Below are 15,964 nucleotides of genomic sequence, written 5' to 3' on the forward strand. Positions count from 1 at the left end.
AGTCGTCGCTTGGTTTGTTTGAAGTTCCAAGTTGCCTAGTGTTGCTTCCACTCGGGAAATAACTTGCATGAGCTCTTTATGGAGACTTCGGAGCCACTTTTTCTGAGTCTGTAGAGGGACGCTAGTATTACTAGGATCCAGGGTTTTCCTTAGGAATGCGGAAATTGATGGATGTTTGCCAATGTCGTCGATAATATCTTTCATACAAGCGTATTGTAGATTTTTGGCTACCTGGAGTCTGAAACTCCTTTTCGGCTCCGCAACTGTGGCAATGTTTCGTTTGTGCCCTTGTGGAGTTGTGTAATGGAGGAGAGGGTTTTTTATATCCAGAGTGGAGCACATAGTAGTGCTTTTGCAGGGCGGTTCTGTCCTCCTTTCGCGGGCCATTCGATCTTGTGCCATAACTTCCATGTTTCGGTCCACCAATTGGGCAGAGCCCTCATACGTAGCAGGCACTTGAACTTGGAAGGCGAGATGTCTAGGAAGTCTAGCGGGTGGTTTACTGGTACGGATGGAGTTAGCGTCTCGAAGAACGTGGCTGCTAGGGATGGCCAGTTTCCCTTCTCTGGAGCTTCTGTCATCTTCGCAAACTGCTGGAGAAGTTGTAGTCGTTGTACATTTAGTTGTGTTTGCAGGTGGGGAAGTTGGAATCCGCCTGCCTTTCACGGTTGATACAGTCGCTCAGTTGGAGCCAGTTGAATGAAGGTCGAGTCCTCTTCATTTTTCCGGGTCAGCACAAACTGATTTAACATTCGCTGCCATCTCCGAACGCAAGAAGTTGGGATCGTAGTGTGCGGGGTGGACAACAAGGACTCACCAGCCAATCATATTCTATCAGTATAATAGAGTTCATCTTTGTATATCATATGCTTTTGAGTACTTTATATGCAATTACGTGTGTTTTATGAAACCATTGGCGTGTTTTATGTCATTTTATCTGCCGGGTTTTCTTGCTCTTTTATTAGGGGGATGACGTTCATGATGCCAGCTTTGTAAGTCGTTGTCTGTACCGTAAACCACGGGTTCACCGCAACGCACGGCGTCAATGCAACACGTAAAAACTGTCAGGTTTTGGGCGAAAACGGTGCAGAGATTAGATATATGGGGGTGACACAACGTCTTTATCTTAATATTTGTATGGAAAAGGCTAAGCATTTCTTCAAATCCGCAAATTATGCGCTGACTGGTCGCGTTTAGTTTTTACGTCGTAAAAACTCATAATTTACCTACAAATTATATAGGACGGGAAATTTTTTACGAGTGTTGCAATGAACCCGTGGTTTACGGTAAGCACTTACCGGTACCGACTAACCTTTTTATCACTTTCTATTTGTAATGGCATACAGCAGTGATATAGCTACTCAGAGCCTGCGCGGGAAAGGTCTCCGTGCACCCTTTGTTACCACATACAGGCCCGGAGCTCATTTTGCCATCCGATGGCTCGCACGCAGCGCCGATGTCCAAAAGGACGCCGTCGTAGGGCGAAGACGCACACTGTTTCATCCTTCCCCGCGTCACAAAGGTCTTCGACCATTTTGTTGCCTACAATGATATCGAGAAGACTGTCAACCACTTCTGTCCTGACTTGCCAGCGGCTAAATTGGACGAAGTTCTCAGTGCAGGATGTTGAGATACTGGTAAGGCTGTAGGTGCTTTCAGCCTGGACGATGATTTTGACATAATGTTCCGGGCTGTAGCTGAGCTTAACATTTGAATAGAATAGACTCCATTCGATCCCTCCATGCATTCGATCGTACGGTTCAGATAGACAGGACACCAAATATCTGGTCTATGTTGGTACACTAAAGTATAGTATGTGGTAACAAAGGTTACAGACAACGACGGATAAATCCGGACTCACTGAATGACATCCTCCATACTATAAGGCAATCTCCGCTCCCGACACAAAAATCCGGAGAGTAAAAATTCTGCGATTGGATTGGTTGATAAACTAACCTATGGTACAGAAAACGAAGTTGAAACCGTATGGAAAAGCAAAAACAATCCGTCTTTTTAGACAGTTACCTTAGGGTAGCTAGGAATTGTTTTTTTGATGCTGCGAATTATCGCCTTTGTCGGTATGGCGTTCCACACAGCAATAGTGGCATGAATTGCACGAAGGCGTTTTTCTTTTGCCGTGCCTCCAGTAGCTTTAGCACTATTTCTTAGCTTCGCTTTTTAGTGGCCCCATGACACCAGCACTAAGCGGTTGGCACAACGGTGAGCTGTTCGGAGGCAACCTCACACCCGGATATGCGTCATGCTAACCTCCCACACCTCGGCGCTGCTCCCCCCCCCCGCGTGCTCCAGATGCCCCCACCACGTCCCCAAGACGGCGGCGCTTCAGCTGGTCCGTGCTCTAGTCCTACACGGGAACTGGGTGGCTCATGAGCATGGCCTTCCTGGACCCGGGGAACCTCGAGGCGGACCTGCAGAGCGGCGCCTACACGGGCTACCAGCTGCTCTACGTGGTTCTACTTAGCACGTCCTTGGGAGGGCTCTACCAGGTGCTGGCCGCCCGCCTGGGGGCCACCACCGGCCGCCACTTGGCCCAGTTGTGCCGCTCCGTACCCTGTAGCCGTCACTTGCTCGACGCGCTTCATTGCGCAACTGACCTCAAATTACTGTGTCGGCAAAGGAGTTTAGCTTCACACCACTCATTATCTTTAACTTTCTGATTGGCTCTAAAATAATTCATTTAAGCATTTCATTGGATAAAAATGGGGTTAGATTTTGTATGGGGATCTAATAGGGATCTGTCTCACCCGGATTTTAGTGTCGCCCGGATTTATCCGTCGTTGTCTGTAGTCGGTACGTTGTCGACCATTGTTTGGACAGGCCCATTGTCGGTTTTTATCACGATTACTGCACACCCAGTGTACTGTACAACAAGTAAGCTTCGAGCTGCAATGATTATGCTGCAGCAACTACTATACAAATATGACTACCGGTACCACATACAGGTGTCCCCTGAATCTGCAACTGCCATCGGCTATCTACCGCGAACAAAGAGTGTGCGGGTGTCTGCCAGTGCACAAGATTTGCTACAGCTGTCTGGTGAGATGTACTGAATTAGTAAGATCATTGCGGGAAAATGTCTCTCTGCGGGAAACTTCGAGTTGCTCGATCACGGTAGAAAATAAAAGGCCCACCATTGCGTGCATCAAGAGTCTCTTCATGCGCATTAAGGTGGAGGATAGCATTGATCGGTATATAGTAGGGCTGCCGCAGGAGAAGATCTCAATCTACACAGCCTTAAGTTGGGCGTCACAGTCTTGGATTGCTGTAACTCCGGTCACTATCATGAACTGCTGGATGCATTCTGGCATCGTATCTAGCGCAAACTCAGCTATGTCGATCCGTAACATTCTTCATTAAAAAGCAGTACATTAGAGTCTATAAAAACAGTACATTAGCGTCTATGCGCAACCTGTGCAGATATTGTAACCTCGCAGTTTTTTTTGGTCCCACCTTTGCAGATTCAGCGGGGACACCTGTAGCAAAAACTTACGTTGTCGCCCATTGTTTGGACTGGCGCATGTTCTCCAATCCACGATGTTTTATCACGATTACTGCACACCCAGTGTAATGTACCAACAAGTAAGCTTCGAGATGCAATGCAAGAGTTATGTTGCAGCAACTACTACATGTATACAAATGTGACTACAACGGTACCATCATAGTAATCACTGACGTTGTCGCGCATTGTTTGGACTGGCGCATGTTCCCCAATCCACGATGTTTTATCACAATTACCCTATCTTATCACATACTCTGGACTCAGACACAACTTTCATTTTCAGATCAGCGCCGAACTGCAATTTAGCATTTCCACCGTCGTAAGCTGACACCATGCGCCTTAGCGTTTTCCTGCTGCTAGTCGTGGCCACCTTTGCGGTGAGCTGCAACATTGTCGTGAGCGCCGAAAAGGCCACCACTGGGCGCCGCCAACTGAAGGGAGCTCAGACGAATGATTTCGACGCGGAGGATGAAGAGCGAGGGATTGAAAGCCTTGTGGCAAAGGTGAAGGGAATGTTCGGCGCTGGGAAGGTCGCTGGCGTTGGAAAGGTCGCTGCCGCTGGCACTAAGGCAGACGATGTGCTCAATGCTGTTAAGGCTGCCGAAGGCAAGACTACTGCTCTCACTGGCGCTACGAAGAACTGGCAGAAGCTCTCCAAGGCTGTTGAGTCGGGAGCTCACCTAAAGAAGCTGGATGCCACGAACAGCAAGTGGAAGACGGCGTTTACGAAGCTGAAGGAGGCTGGCCAGATTAAGGGCGTTACCGAGGCTCAGGCTGCCAGGCTCACGGAAGCGGCTGCGAAGGAAATGGTGAAGAATCCCGCCAAGGCGAGTAAATTCAAGAAGGTCCTCGAGGTTACGTTCGGTGCTGCGCTCACGGCGCTCATATTTGTTGGCATCAACGCGATGGCGTCATAGATGACTGAGGGATGAGATCGCTCCGGAATATTTTCTACGAAAATAACATATCCGGTTCGCTCGAGTTGCTGTATTTTCCCTTAGATGACGCGACCACCTCCTAAGGGGGTGGTCGCGCCATTTAATTGCCAGAATACTGCCTGGATATCTCCTGTTGGCATGTTGTATAAGTTAGTCGATCACCACGGTCATGAAGAACGCGGAGACCATCATGCGCGACACGTACGGCGAAGACTACCAATGCAAACCTACGCAAGCGACCTCGCCTCGCCTGGAGAAGCGGCTTGCAGCATGGAAAATGGATCCGGAGCGCGGCAGTATCTGTATGTCAAGGGAATGAAGGCTAGAGACTGCAGATACCGCCGATAAACTTTGGCACACGATCAGCGAATACCCCCAAATATGTGATTAAATCATGTTAGAGAGGTGTACATAAACATGCACGCATTTACCCGACGACCAACCTGAGCGAGCACCTCCTGGTAAGAGCGTTTACCACGTTGAGCAACAACAAGCAATGGACTGGATTGATGAGGCGTGGGGGGAGGTAAGCGCCAATACCATTGCTCTAAAATGCACCAGCTATTTTACACTTTAATATCACATTACTCTTGGCTTATATATACCTTCTATGAACTAAAAAGTTGAAGATGCCAAAGTTTCTCAGCGGTATTTGTACGAGCACAACTGTGCGACGCTTGGGACCTGGACTTCTCCAACGGCTAGCTGAAGAAGTTCATGCGGCGTCACAAGTTGCGCCATCGCGTACGACATGGCGAGGCTGGACCCCAAGGACAAGCCAGACAACAGGGCAAGCTGCAGCTACGGACACGACGTCAACGCGAGGCTATTTTTCGATTGCAGATGTAGGACCCTCAAGTTTGATCTCCTGCCTTCATTCATTGAACCTGTAGAAAATTGTGCACGTACACATGTGTCGGAAGTGTGAGTAGTGTCTGCACATGTATTATTAAAATTTAAAAGAGACCGCGTCAAACAAAAAAATGCTTATGAACCTAAGTACGAATCGCGATTTAACCACAGGAATCGAAAGAGCTCTGTCTTGTGCTTGTTTTAAGCATTTGATCGTTATAAAATGATTAGAACTCGTGGAGTTACATCGGTCGAAAAAAAAATATCTCCATTTCCGGACCCCCGAAATCCTGGACTTTATTTGGGGAGTGTGACCTCAATATTTTTTCAGGTTTAACGTATTGTATATTGTCGGAAAGCTCTTGCAAAAACCAATCGAATTAGAGTTGCTTTTCGCTTTCTGCGAGTGTATTTAACTTTTAAAATTTTGATGTCCGGTTAGGTACGAATGTTGATTGTTGAACTTTAAACGCGATTATCTTGATAACTCCAAATGGTGCCTAAGCATCTTTTTGTTTGCCGCGGTCTCAAATACCCCCCCCCCTTACGTGGAATAGTGACCCTGGCACTATTCAGGGATGGCTGGCTACAAAAGGTCACTCCCCTGAGTGGTGACACACTAGGCTTGAGAGCCAACCGATACATTTTATATAGGATAAACTATAGGGAACTTCGGATTTGTATGCAGGTCAAATCTGTACTAACCTATAAATACACTCTTCCTCACTTGAACGACTCGCAGTTCGAGTCAGTTCGGAAGATGGCACGCATCTTTGAAATAGATGCTCTGCGTAGCTTAGCGGCAGCGACGCCGGCTGAGCAGGTCGAGCGCATCAGCGCGTTCGACACCTACGAGCAAGGGCTCATCACCCATGTTCAGGGGCTGCAGGCTTCCGCAGCCCCGCCGAAGCCGGTGCAACCGAAGCCGTTGAGGCTGAAGGTTCACCCCTTTGAAAAGAAGGAGGGTGCGAACTTCACTTCTGGGTCCGAGAGGTCGAGCTCGCGATGGAAGCGGCTCTCGTCTCGGACGAGCGATTCCGTGTCGCTTTTGCGCTTTCCAACGTCAGTGGTCGCGCTAAGAGTTGGGCGTATACGTGCGAAACGACAACGCCGGGATGCTTTGCATCATGGTCCCAGCTCTGTGAGCAGCTGCGGGCCACGTTCCTTCCGGCGAACTTTGAGTATCGCCAGCGCTCGCGCTTCCTCGCCTGCAAACAAAGAAGGCGCGAGCTGCACGAGTACGTACAAGAAATGAGAATACTCACAGCCTCTCTGGCGGCAACGCCCCTGCCCGAGCACATCAAGGTGACCGTGTTCATGGACGGTCCGCGTGTTGGCCCAGCCCGCACGCAGCTATTCCGGGTGCAAGCACTATAGAGGAGGCGATACAGATCACCCTCCAGGAGGTGTACAGCCACAAATAGGCTCGCACCCCCGCCATGGTATGGCAAAGCAACCTTGTGACGGGTGGTGCGCCGAATGGCAGTTCCGGCAATGGAACCTCCTATGGGCCAGTTACCATGTATTTGGAAATGGCCGAGCAGAATGACATTCGCTGCTTCGGCTGTGGCAAGCTTGGACACATGAAACGTGCCTGTCCTGCGGGAGGACAAAAAAAGAATTACTCTTCGAAGCCCTTTGGATCTAAGGGTCGCTGGCAGCAGCCGCAGCCCAGGGACCAGGGGAACGCAGGACACCAGTAGGGGCGGGGCGCCCTACTGGGGAGTTCCTAACTCTTCATGAGGGGCGTTCAGGTGGTGCGCGCCATGGGGACTTAGCCCCTGAGAGTCTATGCACTCTCGAAGCGGAGAAGGGCAGCGATGGGCTGCTCGTGGTACACGCGAGTGTACCGGTATACGATCATCCCTTGAGAATCTTGATCGATTCGGGGGCGTCAAAGAATTTTGCGCGCCGCCAGACAGTCGCACGCAACCGCGACAGGTATGCCGATGATCTACGTGGCAGCAGAGGCAACGGGCTGGTCTCCGTAAGGCTAGCCGACGGTACGGTGGTAGAAGTACCTTGGGTCAACATGGACCTGGCTGCCAAGTTCGCAGACTTTGACAGCAAGGAACCGTTCTTGGTTCTAGACATGGACAAATACGACATGATCCTTGGCATGCCGTGGTTAGAGAAACACGAGCCTTGGATTGATTGGCGCGGCAAGACCATTGGGACAAGCCGTCTCCCGCGCTCTGACAGAGCTTTGGTGAGTCATGTTCCCGCCTCTGGCAGAAGCGGGGGTGCCTGTGAGGGCCTCCAGGGCGCAGCAGCGTCCAAAATGTTCATTGGGGTTGTCGAGACTGACGGCGACTCCGAAGGTGACCGGGCCGACCTGGTTCCGGGTGTGGGGGTGCCAGACGGCACCTACCAGGTGTGTAACTTAGGTCCACATGCGGGCAACAGAGTTCAAAGGGCTGCTAGAGGAGGCGCCGTCGGCGCTGGCGTGGGTAACTTAGTTCCACGTCCGGTCACGCAGACCTTAACTGATGAGGAAGCCACCACAGGCGCTTCCTGTGTGGGTAACGTAGTTCCACACGAGGTCGCTCAGACCTTAACTGATGTGGAAGACACTATAGGTGCTTTCTGTGTGGGTAACATAGTTCCACACGAGGTCACTCAGACCATAACTGATGTGGGAGTCGCTGAGAGCGCTCCTGGTGTGGGCAACCAAGTTCCACACGGCGGGGTGGGTAACATAGTTCCACACGTCAAGGCGGGTAACATAGTTCCGCACGAGATCAAGAAGATCCGTGGTGCCGTCAAGTCGGCACCGCCAGACGTAGACACCAGAGTGTCACGTCGTAAGCCGGGCCTAGTCGTTCGTTCGGCGACGTCCGTCACCAACAAGTTGGAGCCGTCAGTCTGGGCTCCAGCCGCCGAAGAATGCTATCACATCTTCGACGGCGTGACCGATTGCCAGGTCAAGGCAGGTGCTGTTCAGCTTGCGTCCCTGTCCGAGGTTGCAGAGTTACTGAACCTCGCAGAGCTCGCAATGGAGGAATTCTTGGCCGAGTTGAAGGCCGGGGAGATCTCAGAGTTGGTCCTCTTAAGGCCGGAGCCAACCTCAGTGGAGTTGAACGCCTCCTCTGTCATGGAAAAGGACGTCCTGGAGGAGTTCCAGAGCAGCGCGTGTCGCGCATGGGCTCTGAGATTCTCAAGAATCCACGGGATCCGGTGTATCCCTTAGCCAAGGAGTTTGAGGACGTAGTGTCGAAGGACCCTCCGTCCCAACTCCCACCAGACAGGGGAATCAGGCACGAAGTACTGTGCCACGAGGCAATGGCCTCTTCCCCGGGAGCAATGCGAAGTTATTGATGACTTCTTTGCCGCCAAGGCGAAGGCAGGCATGGTGCGGGAGTCGAAGTCTCCGCACTCGATGCCCATCTTCTGTGTTCGTAAGCCGAACGGAAAGTGGTGTCTGGTTCATGCTTATAACAAGCTGAACAGCGCGACGGTGCCAGCGCAGACACCGATCCCGCGGAAGGACGTGTTGCTCAACAACATAGCCGGGTGCACATTGTACAGTGCACTGGATCTGGTGGATGGATGCTACCAGATCCTGATGCACGAGAGCGACATTCCACTCACAACTGTGAGCACGCCGAGCGGTATGCTCTGGGAATGGCTGGTAATGCCACAGGGGCTCTCGAATGCCCCAGTAACGTTCCATCGCTTGGTCACACACCTGTTCCGACCTTTGCGTGCGTTCGCACAGACGTACTTTGACGACATATTCGTCCACAGCCGTGCCGGAGCAGGCCAGGCGGTCATGGAGGTGCGTCTCCAGCACCTCCGACGTGTGTTCGAAGTCATGAGGGCGAGCAACTCTACGACAACATCGACAAGTGCGTGTTTGCAGCTGAGGAGATTAAGATCCTTGGCTGCTTCGCTAGCAGCGCTGGGGTCCGTGCGGACCCGGGGAAGGTGAAAGCCATTGCTGCTTGGCCACCACCCCGGTCACAGAAAGACCATCGCCAGTGGTTGGGCCTCGCCAACTACCTGCACAAGTATAGTGCTGGCTATGCCGGTCTGGCACGGCCGCTGTCGGATCTCCTGAAGAAGGATGCCGACTGGAGTTAGGAGCATCGCCACCAAGATGCCTTTGATGACATCGAAGGGAGCTTACAGCGCGTCCTAGTCCTGGCCCTGCCGGACGAGGCAAGCATTTCAGCGTCGTCTGTGACGCATTAGACTTCGCCATTGGCTGTGCGCTCCTACAGGCGGACAATAATTGTAGTGGGCCTAACTTGACTCACTACTTTAGGTTACACGTTGCTGAACGTGTATGAGGAACCGTAAGTACTTAGTAATTACTTAGGTTAATTATATTTGAATACACAAATATAATTTAAATCAGATAAGACTCCAAGTGACTTAGATTAGATAAAATGAGAACTGTATTGTTTGTAAATTGATCTTCCTCTAAAATCTGCTAAAAACTGTTTATCATCTATGAAAGGGTTGACAGCGGCTGGCTGTCAGAGCCCCGCTAATATGCATGTCTCTGATTGGTAGAAAGATGCTGCTTTCTACCAATAGGATCTTTGGGTAGGTGTGGACCACTCATTGTGGTGGCCCACTTCAATGTATCCATTGGTGTGTCTTACACCAAGGTGAGGAAGTATCCAAAACTTTTAACAGACAACCTATCTGTTAAATCCACAAGTGGCTGCAAGCCACTTGTACGTGTAACCCCGTTACACCATCCCCCCCTTAAGGTTAGACGCGCGGGGTCTCCGCACGTCAATCTTCGGAATTGACCATTCGTCAATTCTCCGCGTTTGGAGAAGAAATCCGCGGTCATTCAACGATGAGCGCGCCTCCGAAGAAGAGCTCGAAGTCGGTGGGGAGTCATCTCTCCATCGACGACTACTTCGAACGCCAGAAGGCGAAGTATGGCGACGTCGTCGACTTCGACGACGACGATGAAGATATGGAGGGCAAGGAGGACTCGCCCTCAAAGCGTAAAGACTCAGTGTCGAGCGAATCGCTCGACCCTCATGCGAAGAACATTCGCCCGCGTGAAGGGGACGAATCGGACGCTTCGAGCTCGAAGCGTTCGCGAACTGAGAGCGATACCCCACTCGCTTCCGCTGGGGCTCTTAGTACTCCGGGCGCTGCTGTTGCAGCTCGTGATTCCAAAGCTCAAGGCTCTCCGCGCGCTGCGCCTGTAGCGCGCGATCCACGGATGCCGTCCGCGTCCGAGATCGCGGACCGGTATGGGAACTCGGTACCTCCGAATGAGGTGCCGCTGTACGTATGCAGCGCCATCAAAGATGACGCTGTGGCTGTCGAGCTGCACTTTGATGCGGAAACGCATCAAAGGCGCGATTACTACATCGGACTCTTTCATGAGCTCCGATGGTTTCAAAGTAAGAAGTCATCTTCTCGCAGCGAAGTGCCCGAATGGCAGGCACTTTGTCAAAGTTGGAACGCCTTTGTTGAAAACTTCAACAAGAAATCGAGTGCTTACCGTGATCGGATTAAGCAAGCGCGTGATCGCTTCGAGACGTACTCGAAGCGTGGAAAGTTGGAGCAACACCACGTTGCTGCGGAGGAGGCTAATGTGCCGTGCGCTGTGCCCGAGGGCTTTCAGTGCACGAAGTGCTTCCCAGGCGCGGTCCGCTTGAACGACCGCGACCTGAACGGGTACACGTCGTTCCGTGTGCCCGAGAGTCTCAAAGAGCTCCCTGCTAAGTTCTTAGCACGTGAGGGTTCGGGCGCTAGCGATGATCGCAGCGCTCGCATTACTTCCCTCACCATTTCCGGAACGTCCTCCATCAAGACGTTCCGCACCTCCCATGTATCTTGATGGGGAGGAAATCCTCTCCAACGAATACGAAAACGAGCCCCTTGAGGGTTCGTTTCGGGATACTATGGCCAACAATCCGCTCAACAATCCAGCGGGTTGAGCCGCGGGCGTCACGGATCGGCGGTGGCGGGGGTGGGAACACGCCCCGGGTATGATCAGCCCCGAGCTGATCAGTATGCGCCTCTCCACGACCGGGTGACCGCCGTGGAGCGTCTGCAGGGCGCTGAGTTTGCCGCCCTCAAACAGGAGCTGGCGTACCAGAAGGCCCAAGTCGCGGCGGTCTCGCAGACCGCCTCGAATATCCAGGTCGAGCTGGGGACCCAGATGAAGGGGTTGCTCCAGCGCGTCCGCGCGCTGGAGGAGAGGCTGCTCGTCGCCGAGGCCAAGTCCTCCGCTTCTGCCTCGGCTGCTGCCGAGGCTTCGGGTCAGCCGAGCTAGATGGCTCGTGCTGCAGGTATGGCTTCAGCCGTCCGACGTAAAAGTCGGATGGAGGCGCATGCTAGACGGTATGTCTAGCGTGTAAGCGTTGCCGTGCCGTGCCAACGCAGTGAACGGCCCGATGAAGCGCGGAGCAAGCTTGCTTGCTCCGAAGTTCGAAACTGCATGTCTAGGCAGGTTTTGTGTAGCTAACAAAACTAATGAACCAACTTTAAATTCATTTGTGTTGCCTCTGCCCGCATTGTCTGCGTTCAGCTTCTGTTGATCAACAGAAGCTGCTATTGTGTCTTGGACAAACCGAATTACGGCTTGTCTTTTGGTGATGAAACTGATTGCATCCGAGCTGAAGTCATTCAGCTCGCTCTCCGCTAGAGGCCCGGCCTCTGCGTGGTTCTTTGCGGTGTCTGCGCCCTGCGCAGACCCGTGGTCTTTGGCCTTGTTGTTGGGGGAGTCTGCGCCCTGCGCAGACTCATGTGGTTTGTCCATTGTTGCAGCTGACACTGTGCAAGTGTCAGCGGTTTTCTGCGGCTGCTGGATTGCAGTCGTAGATCCTCCTCCACTTAAAGTGGGAGCCATCACTCCGAGTAAACTCGGTAGACGTGGATGCCGCATGGCATTCACGTAGAACGGTGTATGCCCGGTCGAGGCATGCACTGAGTTGTTGATGGCAAACTCTGCCATCGATAAGCACTCGCTCCAGTATTGGAACGAGTGAGCGTAGCTCTTCAAAATGTCGACGAGCACGCGATTCACGCGCTCGGTTTGACCGTCCGTCTGCGGATGATCCGCAGTCGACATGGAAAGCTGGCTCCCAAGAAGTGTAAACACTTCTTGCCACAGATGTGCTGTGAAGCGCGGATCTCTGTCCGACACGATGTCGGTCGGCATGCCATGGTGTTTGAACACCATGTCGACGAACAGACGGGCCGTCTGCTTCGCGGTCACTTCTGCCGGCACCGCAGCAAGATGCACCATCTTGCTGAAGCGGTCGACGAAGACCACAACACCGGTGTTCCCTCCGCTGTCCGGGGGAAGACCAAAGATGAAGTCCAAAGACATGGACTTTCAACACTCCGACGGAGTCGGCAGTGATTGTAAAGGAGCCTGCGCGAATGGCGCAGGCTTTACGCGTTGGCATACCTCGCAAGCACGGATGTACTTGCGCACCCACTTATACTGGTGGTGCCAGTAGAAGTCGCGCGTGAGAAGGACGTATGTCTTCTCACGTCCGAGATGTCCCGCAGTCGGGGCATCATGATGTTCGTACATGATCCTGAGTCGCAGGTCATGTTCGTTCGGCACGACAACTTGGTTTGCGTTGTCGTCGACCGCATTGTAGAGCAGTAGTCCGTCGTGCACACGAAAGCGGTGTGCACGCGCTCGAAGGTGCTTGGGCAGCTTCTGACGGGACTCGTCAGAAGGCGCTGTGCCATAGGCCAGCAAGAGCTTCGCGTCCGCGTCGTGCGCGTACGCGACCTTCACATCATCCAACAGGGACGATGTGGGTTCGCTCGATCGCATGACGTCAATGGCATTGACGTCAGCAGCTTCCGCGTAGTCCGGCCGACGTGATAACGCGTCGGCCACTACATTCAATCTTCCGGGTTTGTATTCGACCCGGAAGTTATACTCCGCAAAGAATGAGAGCCATCTCGCCATTCTTTGTGATATGTGTGGCGACTTCACTGCGGTGCGCAGTGAAGCATGGTCGGTGTAGACCACAAATGGTCTACTTCCAAGCAAATACACTCGGAACTTTGCGAGTGCATACTTCATGGCAAGGAGTTCCTTGTCATGCACCGGGTAGTTGCGCTCAGCTGGCTTCAGCTGACGCGATTGGTAGTAGACGACACGATCACGGCCCTCGTGATCGTGCTGCATCAACGCGCATCCGATCGCGAAATCGGATGCGTCACACACTACGTGAAATGGGCGATCTTGGTCAGCCACTGCCAAGATCGGCGCCTCAGTCAAGCCCCGCTTGACTGTATCGAATGCCTTTTGGCAATCGGTTGTCCAATTCCACACAGCTTCTTTCTTAAGAAGCTGTGACAGCGGGCGGATCTTGTCCGCGGAATCCTCCACGTGATTGCACAAGTACGTGGCCAAGCCAAGGAACTGCCTCAGTTCCTTGACACTTGAAGGCGTTGGCCATTCATCAATCACTCTGACCTTTTCCGGGTCAGGGCGAACACCATTTTTCCCTACGAGGCACCCGAGGACGGGTATCTCGCTCGCCCCGAAGATACACTTTTTCAGGTTCGCGTAGAGCTTATGCTTTCGCATAAGCTCAAGTAGCTTCCGGAGATGCACCCTGTGCATCTCTACGTCGGTCTTCCCGTCCACAGCCCGGCTGTGGATGAACACATCGTCGAAGTAGCTCGGCGCGAAGTCGCGCACCGAGCGCAACAAGTGCGTCACGCACCTGTTGAAGGCCGCAGGGGGCATTCTTAAGCCCCTGCGGCATTACCAGCCATTCCCAGAGCATGCCGCTTGGCGTGCTCACTGCCATGAGAGAGATATCGCTCTCACGCATTGGGATTTGATAGAATCCATCTCGCAAGTCGAGAGAACTGTAAACGGTGCTCCCGGCCATCGAATCGATGATAACATCTTTTCGCGGTATCGGCGTCTGCGCCGGTACCGTCGCATCGTTCAGCTTGTTGTAGGCATGAACGATGCGCCATCCGCCCTGTGGCGTTTTGACACAGAACGTCGGAGCACTGTGCGGGGACTTTGATTCCCGCACTTGTCCAGCTTTGCGACGACTTTCAAGGAAGTCGTCGATCGCCTTCACTTGATCTCGCGGCAGTGGCCACTGCCGCGTGACACAGTACTTTGTGCCCGAGATCAATTTCGTGCTGGATTCCCTTATCCTGCGGAAGCTCCGCAGGAATTTCTTCCGGGAGTACGTCTTTGTACTCCCTCAGTAATTCGTAATAGAGTTTCGACTTCAGCGAGTCCCAACCTTGTTCCTCGAAGCGCTCTCGCTTCGTCTTCGCACTGAGAGTGTCTTCACTCTCAGTGGTACTTCCCATGAAGAGCTGCCTCAGCCCTTCGCTCTCGCTCTCCGTTCTTTCGCTGTCCGAAAGAACGCAGACTTGCTCGATGCGTCCATCGTGCAAGTCGCGCGTGAAGCGCTTCCAGCTCATGGCTGGAAGCGAAGTCAACTCCGACGCCGTCGTCGGAGGACTAGCGAGTTCCATCTCGCGATACTGGAATCCAGTATCGGTGCGCGTCAAGACGCTTAGCGTCTCGACGTCCGGCGTCACCGCCTCAGTCTGCCCAGCAGCCTGCTTTTGATGCGTCTCGGTCCCGGACCGAGACTTGCGCAGCGTTTTTCGCTTGCGCCGTCTTCTTGTTGTGCGGAGCCCGGCTCCGCACAGTCGTTCTTCTGGTCCAGGCCCGGTCGTGGACAGTTGTTCGCCGGCGGACCCTGTCCGCGGGCGCGCGGTATCAAGCCCGGCTTGACCGCATTTTCCTTCGTGCAGCCCGGCTGCACGGTAATGTGTCCCTTCGCCGGCAGACCCTGTCTGCGGGCGCGCGATATCAAGCCCGGCTTGATCGCATGGCGCTTCGTCGTGCAGCCCGGCTGCACGACAGCATGCAAATTGCGTCAGTGCGGTACGTTTGCAACCGTCCGCGCTGTTTGCAGCGTCAACTCCCGGAGTCGACACGCCTTCGTCACCTCGACGCCATTCATTGGCGGAGCTCCTCATGACCGAGGGTGCGTCGGCTCCCGGAGCCGACGCGTCGTTGTCGACCTGACCTCTTCGGGTCAGGGACTGTCCCTTACACGCTTGAATGTGGGTGTTGGTTCCCGGAACCAACACATCTTTTTCTTCCGACGTCGGCAGCATTGCCGACGCGGGTTTCACTTGTGCGCGCCCTCGCGCACTCCTTGGGCACTCCGGGACAGCAACATTAAGCGCTGTCTCGACTGGTAAGCCGCGCGCACCTGCTGGTGCGTGCGCTGCGGTAACAGGGTCATCGCTCTCTGTTCCGCTGTCGCGGCCGAAGCGCACGAGCGTGCGCTTCTTCCAGTCTATTACCGGATCCTACAAGCCACGGCATGCCATTACCACGTCGAACTTATCGTCCAGGTCCAGGACGATAAAGTGTTCGACAAACACTCGTTGTTTGTACGAGAAGCGCACGTTCACGACGCGCTTCTCAGTCTTCACGATGGCACCTGTTGCCAGTCGTACCTCCAGAAGACCTCGAGGTGTATCTACCTCCTCGAAGTCAAGTCTCGGCAGGCTTCGTAGTCGAACAAAGTTGTTCGACGCGCCTGAATCTACCAAAGCTCGAAGAGAGTCACTCGCTCTCTTCGAGTAAACCTTCAAGATGACTAGGTTCGGCCTGTCATCTTGTTTCTTGCAGCGAGAGCTAGTCTCACTG

At 53.2% G+C, this 15,964-nt stretch overlaps 1 protein-coding gene across 1 annotated transcript; it reads left to right on the top strand.

The window, feature by feature from the left end:
• Positions 1-3,852: 3,852 nt before the first annotated feature.
• On the top strand, positions 3,853-4,437 carry IUM83_01179 (RxLR effector protein; the record flags this gene model as incomplete). Its single annotated transcript, XM_067925014.1, has 1 exon — positions 3,853-4,437. The coding sequence occupies one exon, from the start codon at positions 3,853-3,855 to the stop codon at positions 4,435-4,437; it is 585 nt and encodes a 194-aa protein (XP_067797600.1).
• Positions 4,438-15,964: the final 11,527 nt, after the last annotated feature.

Source organism: Phytophthora cinnamomi, assembly GCF_018691715.1.
Source record: "Phytophthora cinnamomi strain GKB4 chromosome Unknown Contig14, whole genome shotgun sequence".
Taxonomy (NCBI): Eukaryota; Oomycota; class Peronosporomycetes; order Peronosporales; family Peronosporaceae; genus Phytophthora; species Phytophthora cinnamomi.